General features: G+C 53.0%; 1 protein-coding gene across 14 annotated transcripts in view; it reads left to right on the forward strand.

The window, feature by feature from the left end:
• Positions 1–20,351, forward strand: part of TSPAN9 (tetraspanin 9) — a 211,715-nt gene that overhangs the window by 102,116 nt on the left and 89,248 nt on the right. For 3 of the 14 annotated variants that reach the window (XM_065523576.2, XM_065523577.2, XM_074006108.1), the window contains one exon: positions 7,658–7,742. The exons of 8 other annotated variants lie outside the window; for them this stretch is intronic. Coding sequence is in view for 1 of the 6 variants with exons in the window: in XM_065523570.2 (XP_065379642.1) it covers positions 1,418–1,596; positions 7,658–7,742 (264 nt within the window). In the remaining 5 variants the exon portion in view is untranslated. Of the gene's footprint in view, positions 1–1,153; positions 1,199–1,377; positions 1,597–7,657; positions 7,743–20,351 lie in introns of those variants that run through there. 3 more of the 14 variants (XM_074006105.1, XM_065523570.2, XM_074006106.1) reach the window with 3 other exon arrangements.

Here is a 20,351-nt window from a genome sequence, read left to right on the forward strand (position 1 = left end):
GCTCCGGGCCAGGGGCTTCTTCTCGTAACAGGCTCAGCACACTGGCCTTCAGCTGTGGTTTTAATCGACATGACCAAGACCTGAGGAGCTCCTGATGTGGTAGTGTGAGGCGGCCGCCTGGACCTTAAGCCCCATGCCCTGCCTGTCTTCTTTCCTTCCTTATTTTCTGAGGAGGTGGCCAGGAGAACTGGTGAGGCTTTTGCCCCCAGCTCTGCGCCTTGTGTGATATGAAGTGTTGCGGACACCCCTCTGAGCGCCGTGAACATGACCTCTGCTGGGTGAGGCTGGGGGCGTCATTTGGGATGGATCTGCTGTCCTGCAGGACCTAGGAGCAGGGGCAGCATCTCACCTGGGGTGAGATCTGGCGAGCAGGAGTGCGCTAAGCCTGAAACCAGAACTGGGAGGGGGAAGTGGCACCAGAGCGGTCAGTCTTCCTCAGCCTTGACCTCAAGGACATCGGGGTGTCTGGGCTCCTGGAGGTGGGTGTGAGACGGAGAGGCAGAGAAGGATCTGGAGGTCAGCGCCCAGTGGGGGCCTGCCAAGTTGTGACAGCCCCTGGGAGCTGCAGTGGCGTGGGCTGCCTTGCAGGAGGTGAGAGATGGAGAGTGGCGGACAACGGGAAAGTCAGCAGCACGGCCAGGGAAAGCCAGGCACCTCATGCTTCCCATCTCTCTGGGTTCATTTCCTTTGGCACTTTGTAGAATGACTTTGAAAGACCCAGCCTCTCTTGCTGTGCTCACGGGAGCCCAGAGCAAGAGTCGCACTTCCCAGCTGGTCTGGAGGCCTCTAAGGGAGCAGGCCCCCGGGTCACAGAGTGCCTGGTGCATCTAGCCAGATTTCTCTCGCTGTTGCAGTAACTACCTGGCCTTTCTGGTGTCTTGTTTCCAGGCCTCAGTTTCTCCTCCTGTGCTACCCTGCCCCGCCTCCGTGGCTGGGTGTGGGACCGGCACTGCACCACTGCAGTCAAGTTGCGTTATAAATAGAAAGATACTTAACACCGACCCTGGAATCAAACAGGGAGGTGGCTCTGGGCAGCAGAGTTTTAAAAATGAGCATTGATTTCTGGGAATCTGCACGCTGCATATTAAATAGACCCACGTTGGCTCCCAGGGCACTGCTCAGCCCTGCCTGTATGCCTTTCTCCTTCCCAGAACAAGCACTGCCCATCCAAGCTCTCAGACGGTCTGAGGAGCCACAGGTATGAGATTCGTCCCAGCCCTCACCTCTGTGGGTGCTCCCTACCTGAAGTGGTTCTCACGTGCTTCTGTTCCCTGGCTTGTTCATCCATTTGTCTCCTGCTGTGAGCCAGGGACGGTGCTAGGTTCTGGGATTGAAAGATGAACAGTTGTCCCAGTGCCCCTTCTCCTCTTGTCTCAGCGTCGAGCCCTACGGAGCAGTGTGCAGAGTGAGAGTCTGAATGGGGGGAGCCCAGCGATTGGAGAAGAGAAGGTCCAATTCTGCCTGGGCTGGGGAAGGCAGAGGCTTCATGGAGAAAACTGAGTGTCCAAGAGAAGGGCATGCATTCTGCACAGGGAACAGAATGTGCGAAGGCATGAGGAACCACACAGCTGTGTGCAAGCAGCTGGCATATACCAGGTACCTCGTGGCCGCTAGCTAAGTGTGGGCTGGGGATGGTCACGTCCGTGTGCTGCCTGCTGCCTTCTGTTAGCCTCCTGTGGTAATGAAGGACATTCCGTCCACATCTGTTGATTAAGATATTTTTGTCTCTTGGTCCCATCACAATTTAAAAGTTAGCTGAAAGAAGACTAAATAGTTTAAGAACTTTGCTGCTGCTAAGACTTCCTTACTTTTCCTTTGGTGGCTCGGACTCTATTCTGGGCCCTTGTCACAGTGAAGAAGGTCCGACGTTAGGGAAAATCCCAAGAAGACATGAAAGCAGCTCTCCCATCTTTACATCATCTCCCTCCATACTTGGCTGAGAATTGTGCACCTTTCAGGCCCTCCTGAGTTGCCCAGTCTTTTCTTTATTACCCACCAGAGCCCCCCTTTAAATATTCCATGAAAATGGGGGCATTGAAGTGTGTCAGCTGCGAGTGAAATGCACAGAGCTGAGTGTTAGGAAGTCGCCCGGCATTTGCGGGAAGAGTACCATGGACAGCAGGGCAAGATGAGGAGTGGCTGGGAGGCCAGTTAGGAGTCCGTGTGCGAGAGGTGACCGGGGGAGTGGGGAGGTGGTGGGACCCCCAGGAGATGCGACACACTCTTGCCAGCATTGAGTAGCCTTGTTTAAATTAAAAAAAAAATTTAAGCATTTAGGTATTTTGTCACTTAAAAATCTTTTTTGAGACAGAGTCTCACTCTGTTGCCCAGGCTGGGGTGCGGTGGTGCGATCTTGGCTCACTGCAAGCTCCACCTCCCGGGTTCACACCATTCTCCTGCCTCAGCCTCCCAAGTAGCTGGGACAACAGGCGCCCGCCACCACACCCAGATAATTGTTTGTATTTTTAGTAGAGACGGGGTTTCACTGTATTAGCCAGGATGGTCTGGATCTCCTGACCTCATGATCTGCCCGCCTTGGCCTCCCAAAGTGCTGGGATTACAGGCTTGAGCCACCACACTCGGCCAAAAAAATTTTTTTTCAGATGGAGTCTCACTCTGTTGCCCAGGCTGGAGCACAGTGGCTCAATCTTGGCTCACTGCAGTCTCCGCCTCCCAGTTTCAAGGGATTCTCCTACCTCAGCCTCCCGAGTAGCTGGGATTACAGGCGCCTGCCACCATGCCCAGCTAGTTTTTGTATTTTTAGTAGAGATGGGGTTTTGCCATGTTGGCCAAGCTGTCCTTGAACTTCGGACCTCAAGTGATCTGCCTGCCTCCGCCTTCCAAAGTACTGGGATTACAGGAGTAAGCCACTGCCCCCAGCCTTAACCTGATAGGTAAACAGTGATGGCTTGGTTGTTTTAATTTGGATTTCCATGATTTGTAATGTTCCCAAGTTTACAACTAGGAAACAGAGAAGTAAAATTCCTAATCACAGAATGATTCAGCCAGAGCCCACTTACTCAAGAAGGACAGGTAGGTGACGGCCAGTGTCCTTGTCTGCCACGGGTGTGAGGTCCTGTCGGCTGCGTCTGGGCCGTGTCTTGCCCGCCGATGGGTCTCTGGGCAGATGGTTAACCCCTGGCCCTCAGTCGTGCAGGTTTCTGTTCTGCAGGCGGCATGGTGCCATGGGCACACAGGGCAGTGGTGTTTTCATGTAGTGGTGTTGATCAGGGATGGGCAGTGGGGCCTTTCCCCACTGTATGCTTCTGTATCTCTGCCGTTCTTATCTTTTTTGTGACCTTTTCTCACCGTCTTCCCTACCCGTGTATCCACTCTCCGTACAGTGCTTAGCATAACAGTTGTGCTTTTTTCCTGTATTTGCATTTCTGGCTTCAGCGGTGGCTGGTGACCCACAGGGATGAGGGGGTTTCTTTTTTCTTTCTTTTTTTTTTTTTGGAGAAAGAGTTGTTTCACTCTGCTGCCCGGGCTGTAGTACAGTGGTGCGATCTCAACTCACTGCAATCTCTGCCTCCTGGGTTCAAGCAATTCTCCTGCCTCAACCTCCCAAGTAGCTGGGATTACAGGCATGTGCCACCACGCCTGGCTAACTTTTGTATTTTTAGTAGAGACGGCGTTTCACCATGTTGGCCAGGCTGGTCTTGAACTCCTGACCTAAGGTGATCCGCCCGCCTTGGCCTCCCAAAGTGTTGGAATGATAGGCGTGAGCCACTGCGCCTGGCCAGATGAAGGGGTTTCTGATGCTCATGCTTAACCCGGTGCCTGATGCTTAGTAGGCTCTCCATAAACATCTCTTCTTCCCTTTCCTGAGAGTTTAGTTGCAGTTTTCACAAAATGTCAACGAGATGGGTGGTATAGAAACATTAACACTTAGAATGTGGTGTGTCTGGGTGGGGTACAGGGGGGCCTCTTGTCGCACCCACTTGCCCTTGGCTGTGTGGTTTGAGGGTGGCCTTAGCTGTGGGACAGGCAGGCGAGCTTTCTGGGCATTCTTTGCATCTGCTGTGGGGGATGTGATGGACAATGGTGGAGACACCCTGTGGCTCCCATCCATCCCCCTTGGTCCCCATCACACGTGGGGAATCTGGTTGCTCATTCTCTGATGTGGTTTCTCCTGGGAGGGTGGAGGAATGAGAGTTATTCTGTAGCTTTTTCTGAAGAGGAATGTGTGATTTGAACAATGCTGGGCCCAGGATGCCCTGGATTCCTCTGTCGATGTTGGCATTAGACAGGAACTATCAGGAGCTGGAAATAGGCTGCGGGGCCCGGCCCAGAGGGCCCATTGTTTGTGGCAACCCCACACGCATCATCCTGCCTCATCCTGGAACCATGGATGCCGCAGACAGGAGGGCACCTCCCAAAGTCATCTAGGAAGGAAGGGACCGTGCTGGGTGCATTACACACCCCGACACTCACCCCGCTCTGACTCCAGGTGGGGTGGGGTTCAACCGGCCCAGGATGGCAGCTAGCACCTGCTTCAGTCACCTGTTCCCGTCTTTAACAGCTCTGTCTTCTGCAGGCTTCCTGTTGCATTTTAAGCCCGTTCCTCTCATTCTGCCCTAAGTGAAACAAGAGATGAAGCCATTGTGCCCCCTGCACGGAGCTTTCAGATGCGTGAGGGCGTGATGTTTTCCTTCTGTTTTGGAGAACCAGCAGGAGGTGGTGTCTCCTGTAGACACATGAGGCAGACAGCTGAGTAGAATTTGTAACGGGTAAAATATTGGCTTGCTTTAGAATTGGTTTTCTCTAATTTAATAGGTTAGGAAGGTATAGTTCTGTTCTGAGCTAGCTTCATGCATGTTTTTAAACCAGTGTTGATTTGTTTCAGCAATCAAGTGATGAATCCACGAATAAAGAGTCCATAGTACATATTGTCCATTCCAGATTTGGGGGCACTGTTCTCCCCATTTTGCAGGTGAGCATCTGAAATCCAGCTTCTCAGCCAGAGTTCTATCTGACAGATAATGGTCAGATTGACGGACTCAGGAACACATTTCCACTGACAGGAAATGCACGGCGCTGTCTCTTCTCACGGTGCACGTAACTTTTTGGCACATCTCCATCTTGAGAGTGAATCCCAGTGTATTTCCTGCAGCTGGCGAAGCTTCCTGGCCAGGTGCAGATCCTTGCAGAAAGTAAGCAGCTCTGAGTTTCATGCCTAGAAAGTGTGTATTCTCATGAGCAGTCAACCCGTGTTCCGAGACTTGTGGGCCAATCGTGTCACCATTCAAGACCCAGGGCATTGTTTCTCCAAACGTTGTAATTCAGGGCACACACAGCTACACCTGAGAAAATGTTTCATGAAATAATTCTTATCTTTACCATGTGAGATACATTCTGGTGTTTTCTGTTTTATTTTTTAAAAATACTCTTGGCTCGGCACGGTGGATCACGCTTGTAAGCCCAGCACTTTGTGAGGCCGAGGGGGGAAGGTTACTTGAGTAACATAGTGAGACCCCATCTCTACAAAAAAATAAAATCAGCCAAGCTGGTGGCCCATACCTGTATTTCTAGCTACTCGGGAGGATCACTTGAACCTGGGAGTTCAAGGATGTAGTCAGCTATGATCGTACCACTGCACTCCAGCCCAGGCAGCAGAGCGAGATGCTGTCTCTAAAAGAAAAAAAAAAAAGAAAGTCTTCTGACCCACTCAGCTGATTTTATAACCCAATAATGGGTCACAAGCTACAGTTTGAAAAGCAAGGGGTTGCTACAGATGAAAGCAAATGGAAACAATTAACAGGTTAATTTATGTGGGTCACAGTTGAGTATCTGTTATAACTCAGACGCTTTATTTCTTGAAATTGGATTTTCACCTTCTTTGTTTTCGTCGATGTTTCCAGAGTAAGTGCCTGTCACCCAGGAAGCTCGGATGGGCCCTTTTTAACAAGGTCTGCATCACCTTAACGTCACCTTTCTAAAATAAATTTGATCTTGAGACAGAGGTCTTAGGATCTTAGGTTAACAAGATTATTTTTCATACTAAAATGATAAACAGAGTCCTGACTTATGAATCCACTAACTTATTCTATTTTTCTGTGCACCTGCTGTGTGCCAGGCGCTTCGATGGGGCTAGAGGTACTGCATGGCTCAGATGTAGGAGTTCAGGGCCCTGCATTTTAGGGAGGGCACTGGGAGACCAGGAGAGGCAAGGAGGAGGCTGGGCAGGGGGCTTCGGCATGAGTCACAGTGGAAAGATGGGTAGGGGGGATGTTTGCTTGGGGAAGAGAAGACTCGGGGCACGTGGCACCATCTTATGTTTGAGAGCCTGGCACCTGGGAGAGGAATTAGGCCTCTGCTTTACTACTCTAGAGGGGAAGACTAATTCCATTAGCCAGAATCATGAGGGCCATGATAATTAAAAGAAATATTATCTACCATGTATGAAAGGTGGTGTGTACCAGGCACGGAATCAGGCCTTGGACATAGATCATCAACTGGGTATGGCTGGACATTTATTGTATCCATAATTCAGACGAGGAAACTGAGATGCAGAGAAGGAAAGTGCCTTGTCATGGGGCAGAGCTGGGATTTGAATAAGATAGGTCTGATTTGGCCCATGTCTCCCTACCACCTCATCCACATCTCTAAGGCAGAAAGTGGAGGTAGGCAGGTGGGGCCCAGAATCCTGAGGCAGTGCCCATGGTAGTGAGAGCTGAGAAATGACAGCAAAGCTGCCTGGTAACCTCTGGCCTGAGCAGAGGGGAGGAGACTGGACATCAGTAACACCTAGTGAGCCCATTTCATCCTCGGACAGCCCAGAAGGGAGGTAGGGTTTAATGCCCATTTTGTAGATGGGGAAACTGAAGCTTATGGGTTAAGTGACATGGCTAAAGTCACATTGTCCCTAGGAGACAGAACTGGGACTCACACCTGGGCCTTCTGACCCCAGCCCTGTGCCCTTCCCTCTGCCCTGTACTGCCTCTTACTTTCTGTGATTCGCTTCAGTCTTTTCTCCAGATTCATTTTACCTGCTTCTCCCTGCTCCTTTGCTGTATCTGACAGGCCGCCTGCAGTGTCCCATGGGTGCCTGAGCTCAAAACTGGAACCACAGCCAGAATCCAAGCTGACTGAGTGGTGTTCCTGTAGTCAGTGTGTGGACATGCATGTGCACATGTGTTGTGCACTTGTGTTTGTGTGTTGGAGGCCTGTGTGCCTTGCAGGGGGCTTTGAGGTCTTTGGAGGGTCTGTGTGTGATGTAGGGTAGACAGGAATTTTTGGCAACTTGGGGCTGGTGGAGAAGGCTGTAGCCCTCCGAACCCCCAGCTCCCAGTCAGCCCTCCTGTGGGGCACTGCCATCCCTTTCTGAAAGGTGGGATGGGAGGGAGCAGATCAGGGAAGTTAATTACTCAATTAATTCATCCAGATCAGACTGGCTTTCTGCTTGGGGGATGCTCTGCTTGACGGAATGAAGAAACTGCTAATTAACTAAGTCCGGTTACTGATGGAGGGTGGGGGGCTTCAGGGTTTGGAAGGTAGGAAGGCTGTTGCTGTGCCCACCCAAGGCTGCCTGAGGCCCACGGCCTCCTCTGAGCTGATGACCTTGTTCTTGGCCTTATGTGAGTGAGCTCTTTTCTGTTTCTCTTCCTATGACTTTCTTCCCTCTTCCTACCCTTTTTTTTTTCTTTTTTTGCACTAGATACCACCAGAAAAGTTGGCCAGGCTGCAGTTCTTCATTCATTCATCTGCCTATTCATTCATTCAGCAGTGCTATTGAGCAACTGGTATGTGACTAGGGTGTGGGAGATGCTAAAGGGGACTCAGCAGGAATACAACTGGCATGCCATTCTCTTGCAGCTGACAGGTCTGTCTGCAAAGAGAGACTTGCCCCTCAGGCTGTCAGCGAGGCCGTGTGATCGAGAGGCAGTGAGTGGGAGAGAGTGGGAGGAAGTCGTGTGTTGGGACCACCAGGTAGGGACCTGTAACTGGGCCATCAGCCTGAGGAGCCTCCATGCCAAGGGAGGGGAGGCTAATTGGAGCCTAGAATTGGGGCAGGCAGGCAGAGAGCCGAGCCAGGCCACGCAGCCTTCCCTGAGGCTGCAACAGCCAGTCAGGAGCTGAGCGCAACATGGAGCGGTGGAGACAGGGTCAGGGCTGCATGGTGGGAGACAGATGCCTGAGGCAGTTTGGGAGCTCTCTCTGGGACTGAGGCTCCGAATACTGGGGATCTGCTCTGTCGGCTTTGCTGGGGTTAGGGCGTACCTGGAAGTGAACAGTCAAAGGCAGAGCTAGCGCCACTGCTGATGACACGTGCAAGTGGGAGCGCCCGCGGTGGCCAAGTGGTTCAGAGAAAGCTTCTGGAGGGGTGGGGGCCCCAGGGTGCCATAAAGAAAGGCCACTCTGGAGTGACTTCATGCTGCTGCTGCTTTTCCGTTCTCTCCCACTGCATCCCTCTGTGCTAGGCACATCTGGAATATGGGCTTGGGCTGAACAGAGGGATTTAGGCAGATCTGAGATCTGTCCCTTCTCAAGGTGAGGAGAGGAGAATTTGGCCAGGATTCTCTCCCCAGCTGGCGTGACTTCCAGTTCCTGACAGAAATGTGTAAGGTGATTAGGTGCAAATGTATCTTCAGGGAGACAAACCCAAGGACAGCAATGGAGGTTTTGTACCCAGAGAGGCTGTAGTTTGGGGAGAGTTGCTAGCGGTGGTTAGAGATTAGCTGCTGCTTGGTTAGTGAAAGGACGAGTCAGTTAGATCCAGTCAACAGAAAAAGCAGGGGCTGTCAGGGTTTAACACAGTTTAGAATCCCCCGCAGAGCATTCACAGGGCAGGTTATCGACATTCTGCCTCCAGATACTTTTAGGCCAGAGTGAGCCTCAGAATTTGCATTCATCACCAAATACCCAAGGATTCTGGAGCAACTGGCCTGGGACCCACGCTTAGAGGGAACTCGGCATTTGGGAAAGAACAGTGGACTAGCTGTATGAAGACCTGGGTTCTAGTCTACTCGGTGATTGGCCTCGGTGTTTGCCACTTCACCTTTGGAATCTTTTTGAAGTCTGCTGCAGTGACTTGCTAGGGCTTTTGTGATGGTCACGTATGTGAAGTCCCTTTGAACAGCATACATTTTTCTGTAAATGCAGGCTGTTGTCATTGCTTCTACAATTATAATAGAAATGTCCAGAAGGGTCTGGATTGATTGAAGCCAGGGAAGGGAGTGGGAGGGAGAAGGAGACCAAATGATCTCTGAAGGCCCATAGCTTCTGGGTTCTTCCTTCAATAAGAAAATCCAGCCAGGCACGGTACACACCTGTGATCCCAGCACTTTGGGGGGCCGAGGTGGGCAGATCGCTTGAGTTCGGGAGTTTGAGACCAGTCTGGGCAACGTGGCGAAATCCTGTCTCTAAGAAAAAATACAAAAATTAGCTGGGCGTGGTGGTGCACACTTGTAGTCCCGGCTTCTTGGGAGGCTGAAGTGGGAGGCTCAGTGGAACCCAGGAAGTGGAGGCTGCAGTGAGCTGAGATTGTGCCACTGCATTCCAGCCTGGGTGACAGAGTGAGACCCTACTGAAAAAAAAGAAAGAAAGAGAAAGAGAGAGAAAGAGAGAAAGAAAGAAAGAGTCCAGGGAATTTCCCTCTTCCCCCCAATCCAGGTAACGAATCTATTTCTTTAAGGTGTAGGTAGCTGGTTTAGTCTTGAGAGAGACAGGCAGCAAGGGGAAAGGTAGCAGAGCTCCCTGATGATAGTACTGTCTGGATTTCCCTCCTCTTTCCCTGGTGCCAGTGTTGCTTCAGCTGAGCGATTAGAGCCGTGGGATGCTGCCGGTAGCCCCGGGCATGTGTGGCCCATCCTGCCCTGCACGGTTTTGCTGATGCTCTGCAGCATAAAGTTGGGGATGGGAATAGCTTGCACCCAGAATTCCTGTTCTGTGCGTTCCTTCTCAAGCCAGCTCTCAGAGGCTTGGAGGTCCATGGCAGAGCGGGGGTTAGAACAGGGCCTCTGTGTTGCACAACTTCAGGGGGCACAGTTCACAGGGAATGCAGTGTAACTGTCCCACTGGAGTGGTGCAACGGCAGACTTCCTGGCCAGCAGGGAGCCATCCTTGCTTTATTACTAAACTCCATCGGTTCCTTGGTTCTAGAGTCTTTATTCTGTTTCAGCGTCCAATGAGGTCAGCAGAAACGCAGATAATAACGAGGCTCATGATAAGAGCAGTGAAGACTGCGTTATCCCTAGACCACTTCCATCATGTTTGGTTTTAGCATGCATTTAGAAGCAGTCATTTAATCAGCAAGTATTTACTGAGTGTGGCTGTGTGCCTGGCCCTGTGCACAGTCACCGAGGGGAGACGGGGAGGGAAGAGGAAGTCGGGGGACTCGGTGAATAAGCCGTCTCAGACAGTAGCAGGTTAACTCCTTTCTTTGGCCTGTGCTTTTGGTATCTGTCCCATGTTAGCACCTGGAAGAGGGGTGCTGTGCTTGTTATAGCTTTGCTGGAATTTCTAGGGGTTGGCAGGGTGGGGCTAGGAGTCATTTTGCTGTGGAAACTCAGGGGGTCACTTTCAGAAATGGAATGTGGGCGTGCCCAGTGCAGCTCCTGACTCCCTTTCCCCATGGCTGGTGGATTTGAGGGTGGGCCTGGGAGTTTCCAGTCTGTGTAGAGAAGGGGTGGTGGTAAGGGGATGACCAGTTTCCCCTTTCCGAGCGCCTCAGGTCAGCACTCCTTAGTGAGTTTGCTTCCCTACCTCCTCCCCGGCTGCCAGCCTGCTGTGGCTACGTGCTGCAGCTGGGCCCGCAGAGCTTAAAATAGCAGCGTGAGCTGGCCGCTGGGCATGTGGGGAGCCCGCCTGAGGCCTGGTGGGGCAGCCGCCTGGGCTTGGGGCTCTGCTGGCTTTAACCACTGGGGTAGAGGGTGTTTTGGGGGTTTCTTCTAGGCCCAGAGCTGGAGAATGGGGAATGGATGTAGCTGGAGAATGGGGAGTGGATGTAGCTGGAGTTGGGGCGTGGCTGGTGCAGAGGGGAAGCAAAGGGCTTCTTTTTCCTAGACCTTTTAAGAGAATGCCTCGAACCTGACCTTGGAGCCTCTCACTGCAGAGCTCAGGGGCCTTCGGACTTGGTGTCCTGTTTGGCCTTAGCTCCGGCCCTCGGTACCGCCCAGGGTTAGTCATGTAGGTTCCCGTTAGAGCCTAAATAAAGAGAGAAAATGAAGTGCGAAGTTGGGATGGAGGGTGCAGCTGTGCCAGGTCACAGATGTCAGGGCCGGGGCAAGAAGGCAGGTATCCTGAGTCTCAGCTGGGCAGGCGCTAACTACAGGGCTCCCTCACTCCCCCGCCGCCTGCTCTTGGGAAGCCAAGATGGCACGTAGGGGTTTGGGAGAGACTTTTCCCAGGCATTCATTCATTCTTTCAAAAATACTTGTACCTGCCTTGTGTGAAGCTCTGTTCGTAGCTTTGGGAATACAGCAGTAAGTGAAGCAGAGCAGGGGAAGAGAGATGGAGTGTGCTGGGGGAGGCAGAGTCTTCAATGGGGTGGTCAGGGAAGGCCTCATGGAGAAGATGCCTTTTGAGTGGAGGTTTACAGGAGCTGAGAGAAGTGGCAATGCTGAGATCTAAGAGAAGAATATTCCAGGCACAGGGAACAGCCAATATAAAGGCTCTAATGTAAGAAATAGCACAGAAGACAATGTAGCTGGAGTGGAGTGAGTGGGCCAGGAGTTCGTGTGTGTGTGTATGTGTGTGTATACATACAACTTTTTATTTTTTATTTTTTTATTTTTATTTTTGAGATGGAGTCTCGCTCTGTCGCCCAGGCTGGAGTGCAGTGACCGGATCTCAGCTCACTGGAAGCTCCGCCTCCCGGGTTTACACCATTCTCCTGCCTCAGCCTCCCAAGTAGCTGGGACTACAGGCGCCTGCCACCTCGCCCGGCTAGTTTTTTGTATTTTTAGTAGAGACGGGGTTTCACCGTGTTAGCCAGGATGGTCTCGATCTCCTGACCTCGTGATCCGCCTGTCTTGGCCTCCCAAAGTGCTGGGATTACAGGCTTGAGCCACCACGCCCGGCCACATGCAACTTTTTCTAAGAACTTTTTCTTTGAGAGACACGAGAAGGCATTAGCGGGTTTTGCACAGAGCAGTGGCATGGTCTCACTTAAGAGGCAGGATCCCTGTAGTATAAGAGCTAATTTCAGTTGTGTTTTTCTTGGGGAGGCCCCCGGAGACCAGAGAGAGGGCTGCGCCATCCTTTCCCTGTGGCTCGTCCAGCCTCTATTTCTATTCCCCAAGCTCTGACCTGAGACTTTTACTCCTGGGGAGGAGGGGGCAGGATGGTGCTGTGTTTCTTTTCTCTGCCTGGAGTTTCCTTTGGAGGGAGGGAGATGGGTTTCTTACAGTGGTTTGCTGGAGCCTACTGGTGCTGGTTCTTGAGAGCCTATTAGAAAGTAATTAGAACATTTGCCTGCTGGTAGCTTGACATTGGCCGTGGTGGGAGTATTTACACCATGGCATTGGCAAGCACTATGAATCAGGGCTTTTCCCCCAGAGAGCTGGTTGTTGAACATCTACCAGCCCGCCACTGGCTTGTTACTTCTACTCTACCTGTGCTGTGCTTTCAAAGGGGAGGGCTTCTGTTTCCTTTCACTTGGCAGATCACCTGTGTTCACGCCGTGTGGTCAGAAAGAGCACAGAGGACACTGGACGAGGGTGATGAAGGTTGGGGTTGGTGGGGCAGTGGTGTGTTTTCCAGGATTGACAGGGCTTGTCCTTTGGTGTTGCGATGTGAGGCGTCTCTGCTTTTCCTAGCTGGGTAATCCTAAATGCATGAGCGTCCTCTCAGCCTGCTTCCTTTCTTCCCCTGCCTCCCTTTGTGCATGTGGCATGGGTATCCATATGTCCAGGAGTGGCCAGCTTCGTCCATAAAAGCAGGGCCCAGCACTGGACCCAGGTAAGGCTGCTTAGTGCAAGGAAAGATCACTGTTTTGGAAGTCAGGAGACATAGGTTCCGGTCCCAGCTCTCCTAACTTGCTTAGACGAGTGCTCTCCTCTTTTTGGCCTTTTGTTCCCTCATTTACAAACTGGGACAACTTCCCTACCTATCTTGCAGGGGTGTGGTGAGGATCAGATGTGATCATTAGTATGAGAGTCCCTTGAAAAAGCTGCAAGAGTCACAATGAACAGGCCTTTGCTTGTGGCATTCAGGCACACAGGCCTCCCTCTCCTCTGTCCTCACTCTGTTTGGATGCCATGCAAGCCTAGCACATACCCCTTCTCTAAGAAGCCCTTCCTGATGGGCCAGACTCTCCCTGGGCAGGTCCTTGGAGCACTCCCAGGCTGAGCCCCCAGTTCCCACAAGTACTCAGGGGTCCTTCTGTTCCACCCTTTCATTTTATTGCTCTTCGCCCAGATGCAGATGGAGCATTTGCTCCATAAAGGCTAATTCTCCTTGGGAACATCTGTGGCGGCAAACTGAGGGTGGTGTTCCGATGGGCGCTGGGAACATCTGTGGCGGCAAACTGAGGGTGGTGTTCCGATGGGCGCTGGGAACATCTGTGGCGGCAAACTGAGGGTGGTGTACCGATGGGCGCTGGGAACATCTGTGGCGGCAAACTGAGGGTGGTGTTCCGATGGGCGCTGGGAACATCTGTGGCGGCAAACTGAGGGTGGTGTACCGATGGGCGCTGGGGACATCTGTGGTGGCGAACTGAGGGTGGTGTACCGATGGGCGCTGGGGAACTCTGCAGGACTGCTTCCTCAGCATAGGTGTCTCGCTTTTATCGAGCTCTGTGAAGTGTGGTGGCTGGCTGTGGTGTGTGGGGGTGAAAGGTTCCGAGGACAACTGCCTCCCACTTGATAAAGTGGTTTCCCAGACACCGCCTCATCTGTCCCTCATGGTCACACTTAACGCCGTTATACCGATGAGGAAACAGAAGCATGCTCACATTCATTCATTCATTCATCCATTCATTCATTCATTCAACACATGTGTCCTGCACTCAGGGAGCTGTCGGTGTCTCCCTGGATTCCACAGCACCGGGGTGGCCTGCTCTGTGCCCTGCCAGGCTCCTGCAGCACCACTGTGCTTGCTGTGTGCTCGTCTCTGCAGGAAGCAGGCAGAGCGGCAGGGGCAATGTGCATGCATGGAGGGATGGGGGCCGCACCAGGGTGCTAGTCAGGCCCAGGCCTGGGTGGCAGAGGAAGGGAGGGGGCAGCCTCAGTGCCTAGGGCGTGTCCCTGCTGTGTCCAGCTGGCCGTGGCTTCGGGCTGGCATTTCCTCTGGCAGCAGTGTGGGGGAGGGGAAGAGCAGGTGTGCCCCGGCGCCTGGCCTGGCTGGGATGTGGAAGCGCCTCTTGGGGGCCGGAGCTTGGAGGATGAGTGACATGCAGCCACCCGGACACATTGGACCTCACGGAGCCCAGCCACATTCTCAGAGCTCCAGGCTGGACATCTGAGCCCCCCAGTGGTTTCTGTAGGTGGCTGGATGTGGTGGGTGACTCCAGAGAGGGCCTCCAGAGAGGACACATGACTGTGATCTATCAAGGTGAATGCCTCCCAGACAGGCTGAGGGCAGTGTTAGAGGGTGTCCGACATGTGCGCTGAGGTAAGTGTGTGTGGTGAAGGTGGGGACGAGGCTCGGGGGCTCTGTGCATTGTGGGAGGGACTCAGTTTCCCTTTAGTTTCCTAAGTGTGCACCATGTATGGAGCTGGGCTGGTTGCTGCAAGAGGCGCACGGGTGAGCTCTGCCCCTTGCAGCTTTTAGTCTTGTACAAAGAAAAAGCATTTATGCAAGTAACTGTGATGCAATGCAGAGTGAAATCAGTGTCCAAAAGAGACGACTAGAACAAGAAGAGTTTCTCTTCATTTTGGGGGATCTTCATGAAGGATGTGGCATTTGAGATGAACCTTGAAACGTTTCCTCAAGGCCAAGCAGGATGGGGGAGGCTTTGGAGGTGGAGGGCAGTGCAGGCAGGCACCGGGGTGGGCTGCACCTTGAGGGGCTGGTGCTGCTGGAAGCAGAGGGCACAGGTCTGGGATTCGTGGGGAAGAAGGCTGACAGAGTACCACGTAGAAGGGCCCCGGTGACAAGCTTGAGTATTTGTGTTTAAATCCCTGGGGAAGTTTTTGAGCTGATGGCATGTGCCAAGCTCTGCCTTGGGCCAGTACTAGTGGCAGCATGTGGCAGGGTGGCTAAGGAGGGAGCGGGTGCAGGGAGCCCGGTCAGGAGACTGGCAGACAGGAGGCAGCCCAGTCATGTGTGACTGGGTTACAACAGGAACAGACCTGGGCTGGAGCAACCTAAGAGCCTTTGAAAGCACCTTTTGGGATTGTAAGAGGTTTGGGAGCCTGGATGGCTGATTTGAGGGCGTGAGTTGTGACCATTTTCACCTCAAGTACCTTGAGATGAGAAGAGATGTCTCCAGGCTTTGCATGGGCTGGCTGCCTTTAGGAGGCCCCCTTCAGAGGCAGGCACCTTGAATGACAGCCCCATAGCTGTGGGCCAGCCTGACGGGGAGGAGGGAAGAGAGACAGAGTGAGATGACAGCCAGTGTTCCTGCCTTACTTTACAGAGCGGCCAATGGAGTTTCAGAGACCACAAGTGACTTCATGCATTGCGGGCCTTCGAGCCATGACAGCCATTAGGGGTGCCCAAGTCTGCCCCTGCCACCCATCCAGACACCTCTCACTCTATCAGTGAGAGTGGAACAGGCACAGGCTCCCTCCCCTGAGGGCTGCAGTGTGCAATCTGGGGCACTGGTTCTTCTCCATCTTCTTCACTTTAGAGCATCCCCAAGTCCTGCTCACACTCTGCCTTTCTCTGCATTGGCTCCAGTACCAGCCCCGTAGAGGGAGAGCGGGCCGAGGGAGGCAGCAGGCAGCAGCTCCTGAAATCGGCAGAAGGGTCCCAGCTGCACAGTCAGGCTGGATGCGAGGTTACAGAGCGCCGTCCCAGCTGGCAAGTCAGCACCCTCCATGGAGTGGTTTAGGAATATTGGATTTGCTGGGTCAGTACATTTCCACTGGTGCATGGCAATAAGCCGCAGGCTTCATCACACCTCCCTGTGCCCGGCGGTCTGCCTTATCTCATCCTCCCCGCAGCCACCTGCCTTCCTTGATAAGTACTTCTAACAAATGCTTTCTTTCTCCCGTTTTCCAGGAGCAGTGGGCTCGGTGTGTGCACACGTGTATGTCAGGTACATCTGTCTGTCCAGCACAGGGCCTCGTACTCCAGGCCCTTTTGAGGGTCTGACAGGGATGCTGATTGGCCTTAGGATGAAAGAGGGGCTGCTGTGGAACTTTCCTGGAAAACAGGGCCTGAGACCCCAGGTGGCTGGCTCTTTGTCCAGGCAGTCTGTCAGCCCCGTTCTTCTAGGGCCCAGTCTCTGCTGCGCCCCTCTTACCTGGTAAACCTTCTCTAAGAGGAGATGACTGTCCTGCAGGAGTGGCCGTTCTTACTCTTTTTGCAAAGCTTCCCCTGCTCCAGGCAAAGGCTGATTTTTCTAAAGAGCTGCTTTCACCTTAAGGTGTACACAAAGGTTCTTCCTGTTGCTACTCATGCATTCAGCGGTGACTTCAGAGCACCGGTGTGCTAGACAAATGCCAAATGCTTGGAAGACAAAGAGGAGGGACACAGTCCTTGCATTCAAGGAACTCACAATTTGAGGGTGGGGGAAGGTCAGGGAACAGGTGGCATCATGGCAGGATTAACTCTGTGTTATTGGTATAGCAAGGAGGCTTCCTGGAGGAGGTGACAGCACCCTGATGCCAACTGGAGTGTGGATGTTAGCCATTCGGGGTGTGGGGGAAAAGGGGTTTCAGGAGGAGGGAGCATCCAGTGCAAAGGCCAGGGGATGAGGGGGATTTTGATGTGGGTTCATTTTGGTGGGAGTGTAGGCCAAGAAAGGTATAGGAGATGGAGTTGCTGAGAGGAGTGGGATAGGGACGTGCCTGTGCAGATTTTAAACTGGCATCCAGGGTCGTCTGTGCTCTGGCCCACCCTCCTTTCAGGCTCCTTTTCTGCAAAACTTCATTCCAGTGGAGCGTGTGTGTGCCTCCCAAATGTCCTGGGCCCTCTGCTGTGCCCTGGCTCTGCCCAGCTGCCCCCCTGCCAAGGTGCTCTTCCCCTTCCCCCGTGCCTGTCCAGTCCCATTTCATAGGGTGCGAAATTCAGGGCTCCAAGGAACCTTAGAGGAACAACTAGTCCAGCCTGCTTATTTTGTAGTTGAGGAACCAGAGGTTGAGCAACTAGAGGCCACACAGGTCATCAGTGTCCTCAGGCTTTGTTCCTTAGGTGGCACGAGGCGATCAGACACCTGGAAAGCCCCGGAAGCCCTCCCTGCTGGCCCTGCCTGCCCTGTGCATGCCCTCCCTTGAGCTCCTCTGCATGCGTTCATCAGGTGTTGATTGAGCCCCTACTGTCGGTCAGGAATAGTACTGGGTACTGGGTGTAAAGCAGTGAGAAAGACAGATGCAGTCTCTGCCTCTCTGGGGTTCATGGTCTAGGAGAAGAATCAGACAGTAAAATTGCCACCCTAACAAACGTGGACTTTCCAATGACGGTGACCGCTGTGAGAAAAAACAGGGCAAATGGCTCTGTGAGGAGATGTATTGAAAGAAAGGGGGCTTTAATTTTGACAGTGGGAGGCAGCCAGAAAACCAGAATAGACCTTCTTCAATGATTCACAAGAGCTCAGGGGTGAGTAGAGTGAAGCCAGGCAGTGGGCCCAGGAAGAGCATCCAGGTAGAGGGAACAGCATGGGCGGAGGCTCTGAGGAGGGCAGAGCGCCGAGAGTTCACGGCTGTGGCAATAATGGGTGAGCAGAGAATGTTGGACGGGGGCTGGAGAGAAAGGCAGGGATCAGTCGTGCCGGCCCTTGAGGGTTGCTGTAAGGATTTGAACTGTACTAGAAAAGGAGACCAGGAAACACACACACACGCACACACACAATTGTAATCCAAGTAAGATGGGAAGCCACTGGTGAGGTTACAGTGGAGAGGCACGTGAGTGGGAAGATCGCATTGGCTGCTCTTGGTGAATGCATGGTCGCAGGAGGGAATGGAGGGCTGTGGGGGCTGCCGCAGGACCCCAGGCGAGCCATGAAGCAGGGCTGGACAAGGGCGGGGCCGGGGAGGGTGCCAGGTGCAGGGAGGCGCCACAGCTTGGACTTGTGTTTGCTTCGAGGTGGGAGCAAGTGACAACCGGGAGCCACAGATGATTCTGGGGCTTCTGGCATAAGCCGTGGGGTGAGAACTTAAGCCATTTGTTGAGAAGGGGCGGATAGTGCCAGGGAGCACGTTTGGGGCAAGGTCAGTCCCTCCTGGAGCTGTCTGTGAGACAGCCAGGGGGATGACAAGCAGGAGGTGGGGATCTGTACTCGGGGCTCAGGAGACAAGTCAGGTCCAGGTGTGCATTTAGGGGTCACCAGCATGCAGATGGCCCTGGAACGGAGGAGAGCTGGGCAGAAGAGAAGAGGGCTCAGGGCTGAGGCCCTCCCTGAGGAGGAGGAGGAGGGCAACCAGCATTTCCCTTAGAATGTCAGCCACACAACATTAGGTATTGATGGTGTTTCTTTGTCCAGCTACACTGTAGCCAGACAGAGCTGGGCCCGTGTTGACTATAATAAGTATGGTTGGGAATGATCATAGTGCCTCCATCCATGGAACACCTTCTGTGTTCCCTCGTAATCTTTATTCCTTATTTTTTGACGTAGTGCTGGGGAAGGTGCATATTATTTCCATTTTCTAGCTGAAGAAACAGATATGGAGCAGTTAAGTGGTCATTCTAGGCCATCCAGCAGTGGGGTGACTCACTCTAGATGGGATTTGGACACAGATTCATCTAGTCCCAAAGCCCAGCGTGTTCCCCCTTTGTTATTTTACTAGAGTTTTGTTCTCTGTGGTTGAGTTGGATAGTGGTATGGACAGGGGTCATTGAAGGCATCTGAGCCCAGATGACCCACAGTCACCAGGGCATGTGGTGTGAGCCAATTTCGGGGACAGTGGGAGTGAGGTTGGCTTTGTGATAATCCACACCACCTGCCTGACTCCTCATGGTGCAGAAGCCGCATTTTCGGAACTCCCTGCTGGGCAGGATTGCTGTAGCTGGTCTATAGCTGTGCCCCTGTTTCCTTGGAGCTAAGCTGACTGACTAGTCCGAAGGCCCCAGTACATGCTCTGAGCAGTGTGCTCACCTGTCATGGGTAGAGCGCACACACATAGCCAAGGGTCTGTGCATGGCCATGTTTTCTGGTAGCCAGGAGTGGCCTCTGACAAGGGCTGACCATAGCCGGGGCGCAGCTTTGCTCTTGGGCTTTGAGAGGTGACACGTCACACTAGGGAACACGTAAGAGTTCACCAGAGACTCGGAGCTGGGGCAGCAGTGCTCCTGGCCGTGCTCCGTGGAGCCCCTCCAAGAGGCCCAGCCCACTCCAGCTGGGCAGAGGTCGAGGGGCTGCCCTGTTCCCTGACTTGCTCCTGTCTCAGTCTTTTCTTTTTTCTACCTCAGATCTTTCCCACCTCTTCCTCCATACGTTTGTTTATCTGTCCTTCTGTCTATCCGTCCGTCCGTCCGTCCGTCCGTCCGTCCGTCCGTCCATCCATCCATCCATCCATCCATCCATCCATCCATCCATCCATCCATCCCAGGCTGTGCCGCATGCTGGGGATATGGTTGTGTATGAAACAAGTTGACTGCATGGCATTTGCACTCTTATCTGTAGCTGGGTGTTTCAGCTCGTCAGATTCAGACGCCCTTGGATAGCCTGCTTTCCAGGAACAATTCCATAGATTTCTGGCTTGGGTCCCATCCTTTAGTTAATGAACTCGGGGCTGTCAGGCTATCCTTGAGGAGAGCTCAAGATGTAGGCACACTGGTCTTCCTTTTCCCTCCGTCCTCCAGCACTTCCTGAGTACCTGCTGTGGGGTGGTCACTGACAGGCACTGAGGGTGGGGTAAGATGACCCAGACACAGCCTCTGCCTTCTTTTAGAAGCTCAGTGACCGGAGCAGAGGCAGGTGGGCAAACTGTGGTTTCAGTCTGAACAAAGGGCTCAGAAGGAGGGAGGAGCAGACCTTTCTCCAGGGAGGGAGGTACCCTGGCTACTCTTTGTGTCCTGCTGTCTGTGAACTTTCCCACCACAGCCAAACCCTGCTTGTTTTTTTTTCTGTTCTTTAATTTTCTTTTTTGAGATAGGGTCTCACTCTGTCACCCAAGCAAAGTGCGGTGGCACAATCATGGCTCACTGCAGCCTTGACCACACCTCCCGGGCTCAAGTGATCTTCCTGCCTCAACCTTCTGAGTTGCTGGGACTACAGGTGCGAGCCACCACACCCAGCTGAGTTTTGTATTTTTTGTAGAGATAGGGTCTCACTATGTTCCCTAGGTTTGTCTCAAACTCCTGGG

The sequence above is a fragment of the Macaca fascicularis genome, chromosome 11, assembly GCF_037993035.2.
Source record: "Macaca fascicularis isolate 582-1 chromosome 11, T2T-MFA8v1.1".
NCBI classification, from domain to species: Eukaryota; Metazoa; Chordata; class Mammalia; order Primates; family Cercopithecidae; genus Macaca; species Macaca fascicularis.